Source organism: Doryrhamphus excisus, chromosome 22 (genome assembly GCF_030265055.1).
Source record: "Doryrhamphus excisus isolate RoL2022-K1 chromosome 22, RoL_Dexc_1.0, whole genome shotgun sequence".
In the NCBI taxonomy this organism is placed as follows: Eukaryota; Metazoa; Chordata; class Actinopteri; order Syngnathiformes; family Syngnathidae; genus Doryrhamphus; species Doryrhamphus excisus.
In genome coordinates this window covers 1,700,348-1,723,966 of record NC_080487.1, presented here as the reverse complement: position 1 = coordinate 1,723,966, position 23,619 = coordinate 1,700,348, and the positions used below count along the sequence as shown (strand labels likewise).

General features: G+C 39.0%; 3 protein-coding genes and 1 long non-coding RNA gene across 9 annotated transcripts in view; 2 read left to right on the top strand and 2 right to left on the bottom strand.

Moving 5' to 3' along the window:
- Positions 1 to 975, top strand: part of dlx4b (distal-less homeobox 4b) — a 34,519-nt gene extending 33,544 nt beyond the window's left edge. Inside the window, exons 9-10 of the mRNA XM_058061251.1 lie at positions 42 to 265; positions 940 to 975. The gene's annotated coding sequence lies outside the window, so the exon portion shown is untranslated. The remainder of the gene's footprint in view (positions 1 to 41; positions 266 to 939) is intronic.
- A 3,329-nt stretch (positions 976 to 4,304) lies between these two features.
- itga3b (integrin, alpha 3b) overlaps positions 4,305 to 23,619 on the top strand; it is a 31,739-nt gene continuing 12,424 nt past the window's right edge. The window contains exons 1-3 of the mRNA XM_058061228.1: positions 4,305 to 4,637; positions 22,454 to 22,581; positions 22,744 to 22,826. Of these exons, the coding sequence (XP_057917211.1) occupies positions 4,462 to 4,637; positions 22,454 to 22,581; positions 22,744 to 22,826 (387 nt within the window). The 5' untranslated portion in view covers positions 4,305 to 4,461. The remainder of the gene's footprint in view (positions 4,638 to 22,453; positions 22,582 to 22,743; positions 22,827 to 23,619) is intronic.
- LOC131109345 (uncharacterized) lies at positions 7,395 to 8,388 on the bottom strand. Its single transcript, XR_009120730.1, has 3 exons — positions 8,339 to 8,388; positions 8,134 to 8,187; positions 7,395 to 8,054 (listed from the first exon to the last, which is right to left on the bottom strand). It is a non-coding gene; the product is annotated as an uncharacterized LOC131109345 (long non-coding RNA).
- Positions 21,845 to 23,619, bottom strand: part of ace (angiotensin I converting enzyme (peptidyl-dipeptidase A) 1) — a 33,832-nt gene continuing 32,057 nt past the window's right edge. For 3 of the 6 annotated variants that reach the window (XM_058061223.1, XM_058061224.1, XM_058061226.1), the window contains 2 exons: positions 22,650 to 22,850; positions 21,847 to 22,131 (listed from right to left, as the gene is read on the bottom strand). The gene's annotated coding sequence lies outside the window, so the exon portion shown is untranslated. Of the gene's footprint in view, positions 22,132 to 22,649; positions 22,851 to 23,619 lie in introns of all 6 variants that reach the window. The other 3 variants (XM_058061220.1, XM_058061221.1, XM_058061222.1) reach the window with 2 other exon arrangements.

The following is a 23,619-nucleotide window of genomic DNA, read 5'->3' as shown; positions in this document are numbered from 1 at the left end:
TTCACAATATTTGACTCCCATCACTGCTGTATTTGTGTCAGGCCCCAACGCCAAGCTGAAAAACAGGTGCCACTGGACAGTGGGAGAGTTCCGAGCCACGCCTTCCTCCTCGGGGCTATACATTCCTGGGCTTTGCACGAACCCGAGACCTGAAGAGCAGCAAGACCTCATGAGGGTCGCAAAACCCCCTCCCATGCAGCCATGTCCTTCATATTTCAAGACACAGACTAGGCTGGCGTGCAGCGTCCTCCACGTTCACACACGAGTAAGTCTACCGTATAGCATCGCACCTAAATGAGCTGATTTAACAACCACAAACGCTCAAAAGTCATAAACGGCAGAGAAAATATATGCATACATATCATGTATCATAAGGCCACTTACTCTTTGTGAAATACAGTGTAGTCCCACCATATGGTGCCATAATGGAAAATCCATCTGGTGTTACTATACATCCATTTTCTATACCGCTTATCCTTCCATTTGGTGTTACATCCAAGCAAATGTTTTTAATGTTTGATTCCTCCCCACATACCAAAAGTGATTGTGCACACTTGTCGCTATAGAGCAGGGGTCTCAAACTCAATTTACTTGGGGGCCACTGGAGCTAGGGTCTGGGTGAGACTGGGCCGCATTGGGTTTTCCAAAAAAAAAAAAACGCATTTATTAAAAACAGAAAAATTAATAAACTTTGCTTTGGTTCCGATTTTCTACAAGAAAAGCTCTGATAAAACATTTGACTGTTCTCAAATATCTTAATTGCGGGCCGCATGTTTGAGTCCCCTGTTATAGAGAGTAAACAAATGGATGCCATACGTCATTCGCTGCACTGTGTATGCAAACAAACAAAAAAAAGAGAACAAGCTTACCAGGGCAACACAAACTGACAAATTATTACAGTTAGCTCGTTAATCTTTGATCATTTTCTCCTGAAATTAGATTTCATCCGTGCCAGCCGGTTCCAGTTACAACGGGAGAATATGGACTGCTGCGTTTAATTGTCATTACTGTTTAACAAGTGACTTCCTTGCTCCGACGATGAAGTTTGGTTCCTGTGAAAAGGTCATACGGTGTAAGACTCCTGGTTGAAGTTTAAACTGTGTTGCCCAGAACATACTGGCTTCATAGCAACGCCCGGGCGCCATGGCAACGACTGCCTATGTCATCGTCTGTGGAACGAGGAGGAGGAGGAGGTGAGTGAGAGCGTGCTGTGTTTCATGTTAATCCAATGTCCTCCATGTGTTGTTCTCTTTTTTTTTATTATTATTGTGGATTATAATTCATAGAAATTCTACACAGAGCATCATCACATCATGATGTCAGGGGGTGTAACGAGACCATAATGGAGCTGAGTGTGGACATTTGTTCTGCCAGCCCATTTTCTGTTATCACACATTCATATCAGGAAATGTCACATCAGAGCTTCAATTGTATCAGGGGAATCTTACAGATGCTAAACAGCTGCAGAGTTGAACAGGAAGACGTTGTGAGCAGGCTTAACCTGAATTTAATCTGGATGATGAGACAGCATGAGCAGAGCATGAGAACCGTTCCCTAATTTCTCCATGACCGTTGGGGGGTGGGTGTGGGGGTCGGAACACAGGAAACTGGGAGATAAATTACAAATTACATTCCATGTTTGATGTGTGGGCTTAAGTTGAAGGACTGAAGGACTTGAAGTCTCCGGAGACTGTAGTCGGGTCTTTGTCTTTATAGTTGTCATATACAGTATCTCAATGGAAACTCAACTTTTACAGTGATTGGTGTACAGCTTGTGTGGTATGGGGGCGGGGGGGGGGGGGGGGGCATAATATTCAATTCATTCATTTTCGACCGCTTATCCTCACGAGGGTTGCGGGGGTGCTGGAGCCTATCCCAGCTGTCTTCAGGCGAGAAGTGGGGTACACCCTGGACTGGTCGGCAGCCAGCCAATCACAGGGCACATATAGACAAACAACCATTCACACTCACATTCATACCTATGGGCAATTTGGAGCGGCCAATTAACCTAGCATGTTTTTGGAATGTGGGAGGAAACCCACTCATGCACGGGGAGAACATGCAAACTCCACACAGAGATGGTCGAGGGTGGAATTGAACTGCACATTAACCACTCGACCACCGTGCATCCCATAAGTTTCCATATGTACGGAAAATAATAATTCAATCATTCAATCTGAAACATGAAAAAATATGTAACTATGTACATTTTCCTATGTAATCACCTAAATGATGGTTTGGCATACTTACTTCCAAAGGCTAATGGGAATTCTGCTCCAAGTGGGGAATATGGCTTCACAATGGACATTTTTGTATACTTCACTTTCCAGTCATCCCCAATTGTTCCAAAAAGCCTTCTCCCACAAATGTGGTCTGATGGTTTTTGGACTGCACTCTGCAATCTGCACTATGTCTTGGCGGACAACCAATCAGATCCTCCGGCTCAGGCTTGGCAACATTTATTTTGGTCTACTACTTGATTTTTTTGTTTCCTCGCCCTTAGGATAATTGAGGAAGTTCCAAATGACTGCGTCCAACCTCAGCAGCAATGTGTGAGGTACTACTAGGTACTAGGTACTACTAAATTGTGTACTACTGACCACCTTTTTTTCCTTTGTCGTCAAGAAATCATTACAGTTGAAAACCTGGCGGAAAACGACATTAAATGAAATCATGAAATATTCTCCTAGTGTGGCTTTGGTGAGTTTCAGCTGCCACCTTTCCCAAGTGGTACTTTTGTAGCTGTGAAAGTTTGCATGTCAGACGAGCCAGGGGTTAAGGATCAGATAGCCTCCGAGCCCTGAAGCAAGAAAAAAAAAAAAACATGCGATCAATCACTTCCAACAAAATAACTGCAGACTTACTCTAACGTCCACTCTGCTAATGTCGCTGTGTCTTGTGTGTTGAGTCGCTGTCACCAGTTCTTGGGTCTGTTCAGCGTCAAGGTGTTGTAGACGTAGATACACGCCAGGTCAAGTAGGCGACAGGATGTTGACAATGTACACATTGGCATGTTGTGCACTCACCTTCGGACTGATAACCACTCTTGTATGCTAGATTGTTCAGCTATGCAAATGCAGACTCTTGATAATGGTTGGTGCGGGTCAGAATGACTGATAATGTGAAGTATTGGTATCTCATAAAAGTGAGTACGCCCCTATTTACTACCCACTCCGCCATTATTGTCTAAATAGCTGGTAACACAGAGACGCCGTGGACTCAAGGAAAGCCAAAGAAACAAACGCTGGCTGTTTTTTTCCATGAACTCTAAAGTTCTCTCTAAAGGGATTAAAGGTTTAATGGACCACCGATTCCTGGCCAGAGGTCTGGGCAATAGGCAGGCAGAGGGTGTGTGTCACAAGAGAGCTCATGTGAAGGTGGTCCACTTGAGTATTAGTGGGATTAGGACAATACTGAGTACTAGGCACAAAGTTAACCCCAATACAACACCCTTTTAAAAAATGTATGTGGTCAAGACCACATACTTATTATTATTATTGTATTTTATTATTTTATTTATTTTATTTATTTTATTTATTTTATTTATTTTATTTATTTTATTTATTTTATTATTATTATTATTATTATTATTATTATTATTATTATTATTATAGACTGAAGATGATCTCCATTACTCATCTTAAAGAAGGGAAATATACTTTCTTTACCTAAGGGCCAAATTAAATACATCACATATACATTTAAAAAGGTTATTTAAATAAAAAAATGCAATCATAGTAATGTAACAATTAATTTCAAGAAATAAAAATACATTTGTGACTAAAATACTGCAATCACAAACAAACAAATACGTTAGATTATTGCACTAATGTGGCAAGTGTAACAGGTGGGAGCGACATTGTTGACGGACATGCATTTTATTATTATTATTATATTGTATTTTTGTATTATTTTATTATACATTTTATGCTTCTTCTTCTTCTTCTTCTTCTTCTTCTTCTTATTATTATTATTATTATTGTAGACTGAAGATGATCTCCATTACTCATCTTAAAGATGATGAAATATACTTTGTTTACCTAAGGACCAAATTAAATACATCACATATACATTTAAAAAGGTCATTTAAATAAAAAATGCAATCATAGTAATATAATGTAAAAATTAATTTCAAGAAATAAAAACACATTTGTGAATAAAATACTGCAACCACAAACAAATGAAAACAAAGAAATACATTAGATTATTGCACTAATATGGCAAGTGTAACAGGTGGGAGTGACTTTGTTGAAGGGTCGATTGTAACGTGAACTTGATTCAAGTGGGCGTGGACCAGAGAAAGAGAGAGAGGGAGAGAGAGAGATCACCAATGAGGCTGTTAGTCCACGGCGAGACTGCAGCTCCTTGCGTGGGGAGGTCCCTACAGCTTGTCTACCTGTTGGAACTCACCACCAGACCCACTCTCATTGTGGATCTCCTGCACTCCAAAAAAAAAAAAAAATGTCTCCAAGACTATTTTCTTACGCTTTGGTGCTTTTTGTCCACGCAGCACCCATCTGCCGTGGATTTAACATAGACGAACGCTTCCCTGTGATCAAGGAGGGTAAAACTAAAGGAAGCTTCTTTGGATTCTCCGTGGCCATGCATGAGCAGACGCAGGGCTCCAGGAAATACCTGTAAGTCACTTTTCATTTCACTGAATGCTCCACTTCTTTTGTGGTTTGGAACAATTGAATGTGAGCCGACACCTGCTTCGGTCCAGTGGGCGGAACCAAACACTTCCACGCTCCCACCTGTGTAGCACAGAATGGCGCACCTGTTCTCCTCATTTTCATTTAGAAAGAAGCTCCGTAAAGTTTAAAAAAATCTTCGAAATTGATCTAAAAGTGTCACCAGTGTACTATAGTGGAAACTGTAATGGCAGCAGCACAGGGCAGTGTCCCGCCATATCCGGAAGATGGTGCTGTTTTTCTTGACTTCTTTCAATATTTGTCATAAACTATAGCAGCGATTTTCAACAAATGTGCCGTGAGAAATCGTCATGTGTGCCGTGAGGAATTATTCAATATCACTTTTTTTAATTAACATGTATTAATAATTTTCTGCAAATATTATGTCATTTTCGCGTGTCATTGTTGTAAAGACTGGCAGAGCAATGTAATATTCGTCCGTGTGGCAACACGTAGCTGATTGCCTCGTTCCTCTAATAGACTTAGTCATGCACTTAGTGGTGACATTTTGTAACATTGTTGCTTAAATTAGTATGATGAGTATGATTAGTATGATTAGATCAAAAGGATCTGCTGTGGCGAGTCCGTAATCAGGAAAAAGCTGAAACAAGCAAATAATGTTGGTTATTGGGTTGCCGCAAAATTTTTCCAACATAAAAAACGTGCCGTGGCTCAAAAAAGGTTGAAAAACACTGACATATACAGTAAACCTTGGATATATCGGATTCAATTGTTCCCACTGGTTTTGTCCGATATAAGCGAAATCTGTTATATGCGTATACCGGAAAATGTCCGTTTTACGCATATATCGGATTTATATTCGGTATATGCGTAAATCGGATTTTATCCGTTATAAAAAGGCACTTCCTTGACTATGTTTCCAATGTACCTGGACGCGCTGCAAACGCTGCAAATGACGTCGTATAGCGGCCTGTCACGATTCGGCGAATCGGAGCGCCACGATGCGGCCATCCGATATATGCCAGGGAAATTTAATGGAAATGCATTGGAACGGGACTGGAGATTTTGTCCGAAATAGGCGAAATCCGTTATAAAAAATCCGATATGTGCAATGAATTTTTATTGGAAATGCATTACAGAAAAATCGGTTCTTTTTTATCTGTCCGTTGTGAGCGAATTTCCGATATATCTGAGGTTTACTGTATAATACATTCCAAAGTCACATATTGGATTATTTCTCATGTTTGAACTCAGTGAAAGCATCACTATGTTGAACAACTTGGATGTATAACTAGTGTTTTGAAGACAAGACAATATTATCATAGTTTTTTTGCGTACTTTAACAAATCCCTCCTGTTGCACCAACCCACTTTAAGACAGGTTAAATGAGTTTGTGAGAGAATGCATTGTTTGTGTAGCTGCAGATAAAACAGCCTAGGTCAGGTGAATTGTACATAGTTGAGTGTCTGCATATTTAACCTTTCTGCTGTCCCCAGAAACATGACCTTTAACCTGCCCTACTTTCTGTCCACATGACCTTGCACTCTGGCTATAAGACACAATAAATATTTCAATGGAAAGTCTTAAATGCAGCTGTGAAGTTAAGAGTTGTTTTTATAAGACAGCTCGGTTACAAGAAGCATCAGCTTTTAGGATGGCTTTCAAGGTCATCCAGAGTCTTCGCCCAAATGATGTCATTGTTTAGTTAATGTAGGATTTTTTTCCCCCCCAGCCAATTACAACTCCCCCTACTCGGAAGCTTCCGCTTCCATGATCGCACAGTGAGCACACACCCGGTTGTTATCTGCACGAGCGTGACAAAAAGTGTCAAACTGGGACACAAGTCATTCAACTCCAGAGTCCGAGTGTCCGAGTGTTAGATCACCATCAGCGTATTGGTATCGGTGCAATCTATGATACTCGGACCAGTGTGAGAAGAATGGAGAGCAGTGTCCAGATGATATATAATCAATGTGCCATCTTGGCTATGCCCCCCCGAGTCATCATTTAAGATGTGGCCCGCATGATATTTGCACTGAGGAGAACCTCTTATGGTGCTATATATCAAAGATGCTGCCTCTTCTTGGGCTTAGTGCAGAGTGCTGGTTGTTCTTTACAAATACACTGATGATGCCCTGAAATGGACTGTTCCATTCATGCCTTAGCGAACACATGATGCTCCATCTATTTAGATCTGCTCAAAAATTGCAGTTCACGCTTTTCATAAACAAGAACTTTGTTTTTTATAGTAAAAAAAAATTGTATGAGTTGACCATTTTTGCACAATTCTAACTAGCTAAGATGAGTACATAACATAAACAAAGTAACACAGCAAAACTAAATGGAAACAATTTCATTCAATTTCAACAACCAGGGTTCAATTCCACCCTCGGCCATCTCTGTGTGGAGTTTGCAGGTCCCCCCCTGTGCATGCGTGGGTTTTCTCCGGGTACTCCGGTTTCCTCCCACATTCCAAAAACATGCTAGGTTAATTAGCCACTCCAAATTGTCCATAGGTATGAATGTGAGTGTGAATGGTTGTTTGTCTATATGTGCCCTGTGATTGGCTGGCTGGCCCACCAGTCCAGGGTGTACCCCGCCTCTCGCCCCAAGAAATCTGGGATAGACTCCGGTAGAGAATGAATGGATGGATTTATTATAATCCTTCTCAAATGAAAAGCAGTGACGTTTTGGCGCTTACAAAGCCACCAATTAGATGGCTGTAATGCTATCCTTGTTTATTGGCATTTGGGGACAACTATCATATGTTGGAATAATAATAAAGCATAATAAATCTAGGACCTGTCCCACAACAAAAAGTCATGTACACTTCCACAGTTTAAAAAAACAACAACAAAAAAACAAAGACAAATGTACCCAAAGTTTATGTTTCACATAAGGATTGTGAATGATGGCCAAAATTCGCACAAAATTCAGTTCCCCTTTAATTTAACTTGATTCTGTCATTATCAGCCAGAAGATAAACACTCAAGAAAAAAAATCCTAAACGCATAAATGCAATACATGTAATATGAAATACACTTTTTGATGGGGGATTGTTTGGCGTTATTTGCTTTGCTTTAGTGATACATGAGAAAATATGTGATTTGGCATAAAAACTGCATCAACCTTGACCCAAAACTCGACTCAATCCCCTCACGTACAATAAAAAATTCCGAAAATAGAAATCACAAATCCCTCATCACATTTCAAGACGGGATTTTACTTCCCTACGTTGATTTCTTTCCCACAGTAACTCTTGTGTTTATTGTGTAACTGTGCAAAGAGTACACGGGGTCTCTCATGTTTGACTCAGGCTAGCTTTTAACCTCCTGCTTCTTCTGATGATGTCTGCCATGGCTTAGTAAGCGCCAGCTTCATTCAGTCCTATTGAGTGCATGCCTGAAAAATGCAAAATGCAAGCATATAAACCAGCTTGAACAAGTCCCAGCAGTTAAAGTGGGCATACTTTGGTGCTTACATGAGTCACAGCGAGGCTGGGATGAAAGTCCGGAGACGCTTGCCACTCCCACTTCTGCAATAAAATAAATTGAATAAACCCTTAACGCCATTAAGCAATTAGTTCGAATCAAGCAGTGCAATCTTAGCTCAGTTGAAGCAGTTTTACAACAAATTTTTGACTAATTTAGAAATATTCAAAGCTTCCCGAAGCACCTATCACTCACCTTTTTTGGTTCTCAGAGAGACTTTCTTCCCGTCTGAGGGCTTTTTTTTTGTTCACGCTTGTAGCCCGGAGGAGGGACAGGCCAGTCAGCTGGCCACCTATTGGCTCTTCCAGTCCCCTGACCCCATGGTATGTCTGGAATGTATTAGCCTTCTTTGCACAGTCACAACCTGCAAGGTTTCAGGTTGAGACAAGACAGTAGTCAGGGTGATGATCTGTTGAGGAACACTCAGAAACCCACCAAATCTGGAATTCTGGCCTTTTTCCACCTCATAACCAAATTTTTTAATAAGACTTTTGAATATGGAATCAAAATTCAAGTTGTCCTTTTGTTATCTCTGTCTGGCTGTAGCGACCCGAGGCTATGAAAGTCCGCCATTTAATTAGTAGGTGACGCCCTTTTTTAATGTGAGAACATATTAGACCGCTCAGACTACGCTGTGAGGTTTACACACACAAACAATCTCACGCTAACTTTATCTTGGAGCACACTAGGATCTACATATGCTATACGTTGGTGGTCTTTGAGCCTCGAGGAAGCCTTTTGGCAATCTACCGTCATGCTCAGTGGACCACTTGGGAAGCACCGAGATAAGCAACCAGGATGGTTCAGTGTATCATCATTCATGTCTTACAGCGTCATATGACTTTAAAATGAAACATTTAGAATAATGTGTAAAGTCCAAGGTTGCCCATAGTAACCGCTGTCCATTTTCACGATATTTATTTTGTGTATTCAATCTGTTGTACTTGCATTGGGTCAGAGCGGAATGAATGGCAGCCTCTAATAACATGGTGAAATAGATCCCAGCAGGATGATACTGCTATTCTCCGCACTGAAGATTCTCTATTGTGTATACTACCTTTCATTGGTGTACTACCTGCAGTGTGGACGGTTTCAAAACTGTAAAAGATCTTTTTTTGTTGTTGTTGCTTTGGTGAGTGCAGCAGCATAGAAAAGAAGCCGGTGTAGTTAGCTGGTCTCTGAGTGGATGAGGGTCATTTGTCTGGAGAAAAACTATATGCTTCAATACCTCGAAGAGCATTTTTCATGTTTGACACGGAAATGATCCACAAGGATTGGCTTACACTCGTCTCTGGTATGCCTTTGAGGACATACATGGTAAATGTGGCTACGTTTTCAAAAGTAGCAATTAAATTAAATTTATTTCAATTTAATTTAACCATTCAACTTTCAGGGCCCCACGAATTTGAGGATTTTGGGGCAAAAAAATGTATTTTTTCTTATTCATTCAGGTCGGTCATAAATGATGAATACATAATAATACAGCTTTAAATACCGCTGTTTAAATAACTCCACAATTTTTACATTTCTGTCTTCATGGTGAAGGGTCAACCATTGTGATTTTGTACTTTGTTCAGCAGTCCTTGAAGGCATCATAGTTGCTGTGAGAATGAATGGCGGGCTTCCCCGCCATCAAAACATAAACCAGCCTTGTCAGACGAGGTTTTACTAGCTTCTAATGAAAAGTACGTTAGTTTAGTACCAGAGGAACACCGCTTACGTTTGATTTGACACGCAGGCCCTAAACGAGTTACTGTTTCACTAGTGGCAGATGGTGGTCTCCAAACAGGATGTTTGGTCAGCTGAGATGCCGATTTGACTGGCGTATGACAACACAACCTTTAAGGTCATGCTGTTGTCTAGAACTTGGTTTGGTTGAGGGACCCACTATCGCCCTTCATTGACAAAGTTTCAACGGAAACTTACCAAATATGTTACATTTGCAACCGTTCTGCAGCTGCCTGCACCTCATGGCGGTGTGGCAAGCGAATAGCACAGACAAGAACACAAAAGTGACCCGTGACCCACTGAAAACGGCAGTGTGACCCACCAGTGGAGAACCACTCATCTATGATATTGGTGGTCATTCTATAAGGACATAGTTAATGACATACGTAGTTGTACTTGTCACACCTTCTAGTGGCAGCTCATGTGTTCAAACTGTGCTCAAACTGTGGCATTTTATGCCATTTTTGGATGCTTCTGGGGCCCCTATTGAGTGTGTGTGAGGTTTCCACTTTTATTTTTGACAGAAAATTGCTTTTTAAGCAAGTTGAAAAAAAAGAAAAAAAACGTTTTTTGTCAAAAATCACAACCCTCAAACTCTGGCATTTTATGCCATTTTTGGATGCTTCTGGGGCCCCTATTGAGTGTGTGTGAGGTTTCCACTTTTATTTTTGACAGAAAAGTGCTTTTTAAGCAAGTTGAAAAAATGGAGAAAAAAAACGACATACTAACCCCTTACGTTTTTTGTCAAAAATCACCAAATCAAAATCTGGCATTTTATGCCATTTTTGGATGCTTCTGGGGCCCCTATTGAGTGTGTGTGAGGTTTCCACTTTTATTTTTGACAGAAAAGTGCTTTTTAAGCAAGTTGAAAAAATGGAGAAAAAAAACGACATACTAACCCCTTACGTTTTTTGTCAAAAATCACCAAATCAAAATCTGGCATTTTATGCCATTTTTGGATGCTTCTGGGGCCCCTATTGAGTGTGTGTGAGGTTTCCACTTTTATTTTTGACAGAAAAGTGCTTTTTAAGCAAGTTGAAAAAAATGAAAAAAACGACATACTAACCCCTTACGTTTTTTGTCAAAAATCACCAAATCAAAATCTGGCATTTTATGCCATTTTTGGATGCTTCTGGGGCCCCTATTGAGTGTGTGTGAGGTTTCCACTTTTATTTTTGACAGAAAAGTGTTTTTTAAGCAAGTTGAAAAAATGAAAAAAAAAAACGACATACCAACCCCTTACGTTTTTTGTCAAAAATCACCAAATCAAAATCTGGCATTTTATGCCATTTTTGGATGCTTCTGGGGCCCCTGTTGAGTGTGTGTGAGGTTTCCACTTTAAATTTTGACAGAAAAGTGCTTCTTAAGCAAGTTGAAAAAAATGACATACTAACCCCTTACGTTTTTTGTCAAAAATCACCAAATCAAAATCTGGCATTTGATGCTATTTTTATATGCTTCTGGGGCCCCTATTGAGTGCGTGTGAGGTTTCCACTTTTATTTTTGACAGAAAAGTGCTTTTTAAGAAAGTTGAAAAAATGGAGAAAAAAAACGACATACTAACCCCTTACGTTTTTTGTCAAAAATCACAACCCTCAAACTCTGGCATTTTATGCCATTTTTGGATGCTTTTCATGCCCCTGTTGAGTGTGTGAGGTTTCCCTGTTTTTATTGACCAAAAAAGTGCATTAGAAGCAAGTTGAAAAAAAACAACAAAAAAAAACGACATACTAACCCCTTACGTTTGTGTAGTGACATTGTTAGTCACATTGTGTATATGTGCACACTAACAGTCAGTGTGTTAACAGGCAGGTGTGCTTGCTCTGAGTAGTCCAATAGCAATGTGTGTATTCACCCACTCCTGATGCTTTATGACAACGTTTCCTGAACACACACAGCCAATTCATCACTTTGCTATTGCGGCACACTATTGGACACACAGTGGGCACACAACATATCACTCCTAATGCGACACCAGGTACTTGCACTTTCCAGTATGTTAAAACGAATCAATCTCAGTCTGAAATATACATATAAAATGTTAATATTAAGATTTTTAACCATTGAAAGGACAATATGTTTACATAACTAATTTTGTTTTGGAAAAAATATTCCTGAATAGATATCAGGGAGTATTGACTCATTGATTTTCATGCATTGTTTGTCTATATGTGCCCTGTGAATAGCTGGCGACCAGTCCAGGGTGGGATAGGCTCCAGCACACCCCTGCTAGCCTAGTGATGAACTATTATCCAACATCAATAGAGACACACACGCATCTCAGTAGCAAGGCACCTTTGCAGAAAATATTAAAAATTGTTTTCCTGCATGCTTTGAATGGGAAAACAGAACACTCTTTAATGGACAAATATAACATTAAAAGTGTCACATAAAATATAATTGTTTATCGTAGTGGTTAGTTAGACCTAACCGTGATAAGTGAATTTTCGGGACATAGGATAACTTCTTTATAAATTGAATATTGTTGTCCTTAGAGCATAATAAACATGATAATTTCTCCATTTATTATGAAAAACTACAATAGAGGAAGCGACTGTACATTAGTTTACAAAATGTCCAGTGGATCTTTTGAATACTTAAACGTTGCAAACATTATTCAGCAATAATAATTATTCTGTCTCCACCAACCAACCGTCTGTCTGCGTGTCCCCAAATCTAGCAACTGGTTACCCTGACAACAGCTACAAGCATCTACATGTTCCCAATCTAAAAAAAATGGAAAAGCACTTTTCTGTCAAAATTAAAAGTGGAAACCTCACACACACTCAATAGGGGCCCCAGAAGCATCCAAAAATGGCATAAAATGCCAGATTTTGATTTGGTGATTTTTGACAAAAAACGTAAGGGGTTAGTATGTCTTTTTTTTTTTCTCCATTTTTCAACTTGCTTAAAAAGCACTTTTCTGTCAAAAATAAAAGTGGAAACCTCACACACACTCAATAGGGGCCCCAGAAGCATCCAAAAATGGCATAAAATGCCAGATTTTAATAAATCTCCATTTATTATGAAAAACTGCAATAGAGGAAGCGACTGTACATTAGTTTACAAAATGTCCAGTGGATCTTTGAATACTTAAACGTTGCAAACATTATTCAGCAATAATAATTATTCTGTCTCCACCAACCAAGCGTCTGTCTGCGTGCCCCCAAATCGAGCAACTGGTTACCCTGACAACAGCTACAAGCATCTACATGTTCCCAATCTAGCTGCCAAAAAAAAACCAAGCCTTACACATCACATATTTGCTTCAAGAGGGGGTGGAGCTGTGGTGGTTGAATTACACAATATTGACAACAACAAACTTTTTTTTTAATATTCTGCATATAGTATTTTTAATGATAAACATTCTAATCAAACATGCTAATTGATTATTACTTCTAGTATTGTATATATCAGGTTCTATGAGCAGTAAAAAACAAACCCTCAGGATCTGTAAGAGTAAACAGAATATTTATCTTTTAATTTAGCCTGAGGGCCTTAAAGGCACACCCTGTGCTAAACAGGTTAAGTGTCCCAACAGGGGATCCGTCGATTGTGATAAACACTTAACCAATACACAGAAAGCTTACAATTAGACACTTGCTTTTTGTTAGCGAGGCAGTCTTTCCCTGAACGTTATTACGTAAATATTTATACGTTGACATGTAATGCAGTAGGGTGAAGTGTTCTCGTATCTCGTATCAGGTATCTGTAAACACACAAAGATGGATGTGCTTGGAATGAGACAAAAAAAAAGGGAGGGAGGAAGTCTGGACTTCCTGGTGGTCAGGTGAAGGTTAATTATTTGAGATCCAGTGAAGTCTTTGGAGTGTCTCAGCGACAGGTCTTTGTTTACCAAACTCCTATGACCTTATGACATTTTTATTTGTTTATAAGAATGTAGCCACTCTCACCTCACCTATAGGCGTGTCCGTGTTAGCCACACTAAATACACTCTTCAAGCAGCTGTTCACATCACTTGGTGAGTAGAATGGGGCGGATTTCAACATGTGCTGTAGATGGTTTGGAATGTAGAAGGTCAGTGCCCAGTCGCTTGCTCTGCTTCTTCTGGGGGCTTGTCAGTCTGTTTTTATGAGGAGGTGATGAGCTGGAAAGGAGATAGGAGGTGAACACACATTGTTATTGCGCTTGGCCAGGATATGAGTTGTGTTGGCATGGCTGAGTCGGTGCATCTGTGGAACAATAAAGAGGCTTGTTGCAGCAGAGGGCTTAGGATAAGCTAGAATCATGAGAAAGTGGGATGCTTTTATTTTGGTGACGCGCCTTTGGGTTTATGAAAAAAGCTCGATTCTCTGGTTTGTATGACGTGATGTTAGACGGTACGTGGCTTTGATGAACTAAAGCATGGTGTTACTTTGATGTGCTGACATGATGGGATCCGTCTTCAGTACTTCGTTTCGGCAATCCACCTACTGAAGGTTTCGTAACACACTTGTAAAGCACCTAAATGATTTCTCTTCACATCTCAGAGCTTTTCTTCCTGGCACTGACACACAGACCAGTGACCTGGAGAGTAAGGGTGTGGAAAATAATCGATTATACATCGGCTCATTCACTGGCGATGGATGCAATTTACGGGTGAAATCGAGATTCATCACGTTTGTGGGTATCGGTGCTTCTCATGCCCCTGTTAAGTGTGTGTGAGGTTTCCCTGTTTTTATTGACCAAAAAAAAAATCGGAAAAAAACAACATACTAACCCCTTACGTTTTTTGTCAAAAATCACCAAATCAAAATCTGGCATTTTATGCCATGTTTGGATGCTTCTGGGACCCCTGATGAGTGTGTGTGAGGTTTCCACTTTTATTTTTGACAGAAAAGTGCTTTTTAAGCAAGTTGAAAAAAATGAAAAAAACGACATACTAACCCCTTACGTTTTTTGTCAAAAATCACCAAATCAAAATCTGGCATTTTATGCCATTTTTGGATGCTTCTGGGGCCCCTATTGAGTGTGTGTGAGGTTTCCACTTTTAATTTTGACAGAAAAGTGCTTTTTAAGCAAGTTGAAAAAATGGAGGAAAAAAAAACGACATACTAACCCCTTACGTTTTTTGTCAAAAATCACCAAATCAAAATCTGGCATTTTATGCCATTTTTGGATGCTTCTGGGGCCCCTGTTGAGTGTGTGTGAGGTTTCCACTTTTATTTTTGACAGAAAAGTGCTTTTTAAGCAAGTTGAAAAAATTGAGAAAAAAAAAAACGACATACTAACCCCTTACGTTTTTTGTCAAAAATCACCAAATCAAAATCTGGCATTTCATGCCATTTTTGGATGCTTCTGGGGCCCCTATTGAGTGTGTGAGGTTTCCACTTTTAATTTTGACAGAAAAGTGCTTTTTAAGCAAGTTGAAAAAATGGAGGAAAAAAAAAACGACATACTAACCCCTTACGTTTTTTGTCAAAAATCACCAAATCAAAATATGGCATTTGATGCCATTTTTGGATGCTTCTGGGGCCCCTATTGAGTGTGTGTGAGGTTTCCACTTTTATTTTTGACAGAAAAGTGCTTTTTAAGCAAGTTGAAAAAAATGAAAAAAACGACATACTAACCCCTTACGTTTTTTGCCAAAAATCACCAAGTGAAAATCTGGCATTTTATGCCATTTTTGGATGCTTCTGGGGCCCCTATTGAGTGTGTGTGAGGTTTCCACTTTTATTTTTGACAGAAAAGTGCTTTTTAAGCAAGTTGAAAAAATTGAGAAAAAAAAAAAACGACATACTAACCCCTTACGTTTTTTGTCAAAAATCACCAAGTGAAAATCTGGCATTTTATGCCATTTTTGGATGCTTCTGGGGCCCCTGTTGAGTGTGTGTGAGGTTTCCACTTTTAATTTTGACAGAAAAGTGCTTTTTAAGCAAGTTGAAAAAATGGAGGAAAAAAAAAACGACATACTAACCCCTTACGTTTTTTGTCAAAAATCACCAAATCAAAATCTGGCATTTTATGCCATTTTTGGATGCTTCTGGGGCCCCTATTGAGTGTGTGTGAGGTTTCCACTTTTAATTTTGACAGAAAAGTGCTTTTTAAGCAAGTTGAAAAAATGGAGGAAAAAAAAACGACATACTAACCCCTTACGTTTTTTGTCAAAAATCACCAAATCAAAATCTGGCATTTTATGCCATTTTTGGATGCTTCTGGGGCCCCTGTTGAGTGTGTGTGAGGTTTCCACTTTTATTTTTGACAGAAAAGTGCTTTTTAAGCAAGTTGAAAAAATTGAGAAAAAAAAAAACGACATACTAACCCCTTACGTTTTTTGTCAAAAATCACCAAATCAAAATCTGGCATTTCATGCCATTTTTGGATGCTTCTGGGGCCCCTATTGAGTGTGTGTGAGGTTTCCACTTTTATTTTTGACAGAAAAGTGCTTTTTAAGCAAGTTGAAAAAATTGAGAAAAAAAAAACCGACATACTAACCCCTTACGTTTTTTGTCAAAAATCACCAAATCAAAATCTGGCATTTTATGCCATTTTTGGATGCTTCTGGGGCCCCTATTGAGTGTGTGTGAGGTTTCCACTTTTAATTTTGACAGAAAAGTGCTTTTTAAGCAAGTTGAAAAAATGGAGGAAAAAAAAACGACATACTAACCCCTTACGTTTTTTGTCAAAAATCACCAAATCAAAATCTGGCATTTTATGCCATTTTTGGATGCTTCTGGGGCCCCTGTTGAGTGTGTGTGAGGTTTCCACTTTTATTTTTGACAGAAAAGTGCTTTTTAAGCAAGTTGAAAAAATTGAGAAAAAAAAAAACGACATACTAACCCCTTACGTTTTTTGTCAAAAATCACCAAATCAAAATCTGGCATTTTATGCCATTTTTGGATGCTTCTGGGGCCCCTATTGAGTGTGTGTGAGGTTTCCACTTTTAATTTTGACAGAAAAGTGCTTTTTAAGCAAGTTGAAAAAATGGAGGAAAAAAAAAACGACATACTAACCCCTTACGTTTTTTGTCAAAAATCACCAAATCAAAATATGGCATTTGATGCCATTTTTGGATGCTTCTGGGGCCCCTATTGAGTGTGTGTGAGGTTTCCACTTTTATTTTTGACAGAAAAGTGCTTTTTAAGCAAGTTGAAAAAAATGAAAAAAACGACATACTAACCCCTTACGTTTTTTGCCAAAAATCACCAAGTGAAAATCTGGCATTTTATGCCATTTTTGGATGCTTCTGGGGCCCCTATTGAGTGTGTGTGAGGTTTCCACTTTTATTTTTGACAGAAAAGTGCTTTTTAAGCAAGTTGAAAAAATTGAGAAAAAAAAAAAAACGACATACTAACCCCTTACGTTTTTTGTCAAAAATCACCAAATCAAAATCTGGCATTTTATGCCATGTTTGGATGCTTCTGGGGCCCCTATTGAGTGTGTGTGAGGTTTCCACTTTTATTTTTGACAGAAAAGTGCTTTTTAAGCAAGTTGAAAAAATGGAGGAAAAAAAAAACGACATACTAACCCCTTACGTTTTTTGTCAAAAATCACCAAATCAAAATCTGGCATTTTATGCCATTTTTGGATGCTTCTGGGGCCCCTGTTGAGTGTGTGTGAGGTTTCCACTTTTATTTTTGACAGAAAAGTGCTTTTTAAGCAAGTTGAAAAAAATGAAAAAAATGACATACTAACCCCTTACGTTTTTTGTCAAAAATCACCAAATCAAAATCTGGCATTTTATGCCAATTTTGGATGCTTCTGGGGCCCCTGTTGAGTGTGTGTGAGGTTTCCACTTTTATTTTTGACAGAAAAGTGCTTTTTAAGCAAGTTGAAAAAATTGAGAAAAAAAAAAACGACATACTAACCCCTTACGTTTTTTGTCAAAAATCACCAAATCAAAATCTGGCATTTTATGCCATTTTTGGATGCTTCTGGGGCCCCTATTGAGTGTGTGTGAGGTTTCCACTTTTATTTTTGACAGAAAAGTGCTTTTTAAGCAAGTTGAAAAAAATGAAAAAAACGACATACTAACCCCTTACGTTTTTTGTCAAAAATCACCAAATCAAAATCTGGCATTTTATGCCATTTTTGGATGCTTCTGGGGCCCCTGATGAGTGTGTGTGAGGTTTCCACTTTTATTTTTGACAGAAAAGTGCTTTTTAAGCAAGTTGAAAAAAATGAAAAAAACGACATACTAACTAACCCCTTACGTTTTTTGTCAAAAATCACCAAATCAAAGTCTGGCATTTTATGCCATTTTTGGATGCTTCTGGGGCCCCTATTGAGTGTGTGTGAGGTTTCCACTTTTAATTTTGACAGAAAAGTGCTTTTTAAGCAAGTTGAAAAAATTGAGAAAAAAAAAAACGACATACTAACCCCTTACGTTTTTTGTCAAAAATCACCAAATCAAAATCTGGCATTTTATGCCATTTTTGGATGCTTCTGGGGCCCCTATTGAGTATGTGTGAGGTTTCCACTTTTATTTTTGACAGAAAAGTGCTTTTTAAGCAAGTTGAAAAAATGGAGGAAAAAAAAAAAGACATACTAACCCCTTACGTTTTTTGTCAAAAATCACCAAATCAAAATCTGGCATTTTATGCCATTTTTGGATGCTTCTGGGGCCCCTGATGAGTGTGTGTGAGGTTTCCACTTTTATTTTTGACAGAAAAGTGCTTTTTAAGCAAGTTGAAAAAAATGAAAAAAACGACATACTAACCCCTTACGTTTTTTGTCAAAAATCACCAAATCAAAATCTGGCATTTTATGCCATTTTTGGATGCTTCTGGGGCCCCTGTTGAGTGTGTGTGAGGTTTCCACTTTTATTTTTGACAGAAAAGTGCTTTTTAAGCAAGTTGAAAAAAATGAAAAAAACGACATACTAACCCCTTACGTTTTTTGCCAAAAATCACCAAGTGAAAATCTGGCATTTTATGCCATTTTTGGATGCTTCTGGGGCCCCTATTGAGTGTGTGTGAGGTTTCCACTTTTAATTTTGACAGAAAAGTGCTTTTTAAGCAAGTTGAAAAAATGGAGGAAAAAAAAAACGACATACTAACCCCTTACGTTTTTTGTCAAAAATCACCAAATCAAAATCTGGCATTTTATGCCATTTTTGGATGCTTCTGGGGCCCCTGTTGAGTGTGTGTGAGGTTTCCACTTTTATTTTTGACAGAAAAGTGCTTTTTAAGCAAGTTGAAAAAAATGAAAAAAACGACATACTAACCCCTTACGTTTTTTGCCAAAAATCACCAAGTGAAAATCTGGCATTTTATGCCATTTTTGGATGCTTCTGGGGCCCCTATTGAGTGTGTGTGAGGTTTCCACTTTTATTTTTGACAGAAAAGTGCTTTTTAAGCAAGTTGAAAAAATGGAGAAAAAAAAAACGACATACTAACCCCTTACGTTTTTTGTCAAAAATCACCAAATCAAAATCTGGCATTTTATGCCATTTTTGGATGCTTCTGGGGCCCCTGTTGAGTGTGTGTGAGGTTTCCACTTTTATTTTTGACAGAAAAGTGCTTTTTAAGCAAGTTGAAAAAAATGAAAAAAACGACATACTAACCCCTTACGTTTTTTGCCAAAAATCACCAAGTGAAAATCTGGCATTTTATGCCATTTTTGGATGCTTCTGGGGCCCCTATTGAGTGTGTGTGACGTTTCCACTTTTATTTTTGACAGAAAAGTGCTTTTTAAGCAAGTTGAAAAAATGGAGGAAAAAAAAAACGACATACTAACCCCTTACGTTTTTTGTCAAAAATCACCAAATCAAAATCTGGCATTTTATGCCATTTTTGGATGCTTCTGGGGCCCCTATTGAGTGTGTGTGAGGTTTCCACTTTTAATTTTGACAGAAAAGTGCTTTTTAAGCAAGTTGAAAAAAATGAAAAAAACGACATACTAACCCCTTACGTTTTTTGTCAAAAATCACCAAATCAAAATCTGGCATTTTATGCCATTTTTGGATGCTTCTGGGGCCCCTGTTGAGTGTGTGTGAGGTTTCCACTTTTATTTTTGACAGAAAAGTGCTTTTTAAGCAAGTTGAAAAAAATGAAAAAAATGACATACTAACCCCTTACGTTTTTTGCCAAAAATCACCAAGTGAAAATCTGGCATTTTATGCCATTTTTGGATGCTTCTGGGGCCCCTATTGAGTGTGTGTGAGGTTTCCACTTTTAATTTTGACAGAAAAGTGCTTTTTAAGCAAGTTGAAAAAATGAAAAAAAAAAAAACGACATACTAACCCCTTACGTTTTTTGTCAAAAATCACCAAATCAAAATCTGGCATTTTATGCCATTTTTGGATGCTTCTGGGGCCCCTATTGAGTGTGTGTGAGGTTTCCACTTTTAATTTTGACAGAAAAGTGCTTTTTAAGCAAGTTGAAAAAAATGAAAAAAACGACATACTAACCCCTTACGTTTTTTGTCAAAAATCACCAAATCAAAATCTGGCATTTTATGCCATTTTTGGATGCTTCTGGGGCCCCTATTGAGTGTGTGTGAGGTTTCCACTTTTAATTTTGACAGAAAAGTGCTTTTTAAGCAAGTTGAAAAAATGGAGAAAAAAAAAAACGACATACTAACCCCTTACGTTTTTTGTCAAAAATCACCAAATCAAAATCTGGCATTTTATGCCATTTTTGGATGCTTCTGGGGCCCCTATTGAGTGTGTGTGAGGTTTCCACTTTTAATTTTGACAGAAAAGTGCTTTTTAAGCAAGTTGAAAAAAATGAAAAAAACGACATACTAACCCCTTACGTTTTTTGTCAAAAATCCCAACCCTAAAACTCTGGCATTTTATGCCATTTTTGGATGCTTCTCAGGCCCCTTTTTGAGCATGTGTGAGGTTTTAAATAAATAACATGTTAACACCTCACACAACACGCAACGAGACACCCTCGGTACCCTCTACATACCTCAGTGGAGTCTCCATTTCTGAAGCTCCTATCGCCACGGCGTTCCATTGTCAGCCCTTCAGAGGCCATCTTGACTCCTGTTGCTTGTCATCACCAAGGCCAGATGACAGATGATTCAGAGCCGATAATGTCAGCGTGACAAGATAAATGCACCACTCAATCGAAAACGATTCACGCAGGTTGGATATAATGTAGCAGAACGAAAGCATTTGGTTGATTTATTTTTAATGCAAAACAAAATCATCTCTTTAATACATGTTGTCCTGGTAAGACATGGGGGGGGGGGGGGGTAGTTATGACTGGCTGCTTGTTGATCCACTGATAAGATGACAGGTGTCTATGGGGGCAGATTTATTTGACAATGTGTAAGTCACTACAGTGTGTGACTATGTATACTGACAACTCGGTACATAAGTCAAGACTTGTGTGCAATAAGACAGTCAAAGTCAAAGAAAAAGCAAAACAAAGTTTTGTTCGATACGCTGATGATACAATACATTATGGCAGCTGGTGCACTTAGGATTTCGAGGCAGGATTTCACGTCAATTTTGCTCAAATGACATATGTCCGACCACACAGGCTCAAGTGTAGGTTTTATCACAAAACCTTTCACTCTGATGGCCCTAGTTTTTACTATCTGCACGTGATTAACCAGGTCAGCCATTGTAAACAAGTTTGTCCGCACCTTCCGCCTTCAAGTGCCCATAATAAATCCTGGTGCTGACAGTCAATAGTGTGTCGCCAACACACAAACACACACGGCAACAAGGAATAATCCTTCCACTTCAAAGTTCACCGTGTTGAAAGGCGCTGATATTGGGCGTGTGTATGTGGGGGGGGGGCAACAAAAAGATAGTTTGGAGTCAAGGTAGTATTTCAACCCAAAAGCCGCTTCCATGTATTTGGTCTTGGATTGGTCTTTCTTGGGATCATCTTTAACCTTTTCAAACTTCTTCCACACTTACGATGACCTTTATGGTGAATAAATCAGGAAATGTTGACAATCTTCCCAGCGTTCAAAGCTAGTGCTCACCTCAGCATGTTTAGTAAGTATACACATCACATGGTTAAATACACATCAATACATCAATACATTAAATAAATACATAAATACATTTCAATTATTTATTAGCACAAAATAGGCAGATTTTGTATCAAAATTGGATATTTATAACAAAAATCAAAACATTCCTTGTAAAAAGTTCGCTAGGTTCCAGCATGATAACCGTTAGCATGTTAGCATTTTAGCTAATTTACTCATATCTAAAGGCAAATACACACATGGCATGATGTAGGGGCACTATGGGACTGCCTTAACACTTTTGGGACTTTGGGTTGTTCAGCAGCAGTCATGGGCACCCCCCATGGTACGACGAGAATGGTAGAATCTTGTGTCTTGGATGGCTGTAAAAGAATGAGACTTTTATTTTGAAATCGACACAGGGGTTCTTGAAGGCGGACAACAACACTGCCATCTATGGGTCACACAACAAAACACCCGCAACATGACGAATCAAATCGTCAAATAGACAAATATTCTATGATGCAAACTTAGATGGCAAAATATGGTTCCTTGATGAACTTTTTTTTTTTTTTGCACATGGACTATCAACAATTCAGGTTTCATGCTTCTATGCTATAATCTTTGTATACTTTGTATACTGTCATAGAGAGCCGATGAAGCTGAAGACCTAATCTTGTCATCTGTATGTGTGTGTGTGTCCAGGCTTCTAATAGGAGCGCCTAAGGAGAAAGCCTTGTCGCTGACTAACGTCAATGAAACGGGTGCCGTCTACTCCTGTCCCATTACAGCAGATGACTCGGACTGCTCCAGAATAGACCTTATCAGCTCACGTGAGTGATGAGACTTTTTAGACGGGTGGGATGCACATGACATATACAATATTGTATAGAATATTCACCCGATTATGACAGCAGCAGGTGATGTTGATATTCAAGTCATTTTGAATGTGAATTTTACGACGGCTTTTCAATCCATTGAATCCATTTGTACAGCAAACCCATCCGATATGGTGGAGGGCATGTGGCTGGGCGTGACCGTGGCCAGTCAGAGAAAGCAACAGGAGGGTCGTGTGCTGGTGAGATGGCCCTGTGATTTTAAACTGGAAAAAAATTAGAAAAAAGAGAAAAATTAGAAAAATATGACAATGCAAGTCCTGCATGCAATTGTAAAATAACACATGACATCATATCCAGACACCACAGGAGTTCCTGGCCACTTTCACTACTTGATGCTATGTTGCTAGGTGCAAGCATGCTAATTGCTAGCATGTTAGCATTTAAGCTAATTTACTCATGTCTAAAGGTAAATACACACATGGCATTATGCAGGGAGATTATAGGACAGCCTTGGCCCTTTGGGTACTTGAGGCTCTCGCTAGGTGCCAGCATGATAACCGTTAGCATTAGCATGTTAGCATTTTAGCTAATTTACTCATGTCCAAAGGCAAATACACACATGACATTATGCAGGGAGATTATAGGACAGCCTTGGCCCTTTGGGTACTTGAGGCTCTCTCGTTAGGTGCCAGCATGATAACCGTTAGCATTAGCATGTTAGCATTTTAGCTAATTTACTCATGTCTAAAGGCAAATACACACATGACATTATGCAGGGAGGTTATAGGACAGCCTTGGTTGGCCCTTTGGATGCTTGAGGCTCTCTCGTTAGGTGCCAGCATGATAACCGTTAGCATTAGCATGTTAGCATTTTAGCTAATTTACTCATGTCTAAAGGCAAATACACACATGACATTATGCAGGGAGGTTATAGGACAGCCTTGGTTGGCCCTTTGGATGCTTGAGGCTCTCTCATTAGGTGCTAGCATGAGTACCATTAGCATGTTAGCTAATTTACTCGTGTCTAAAGGC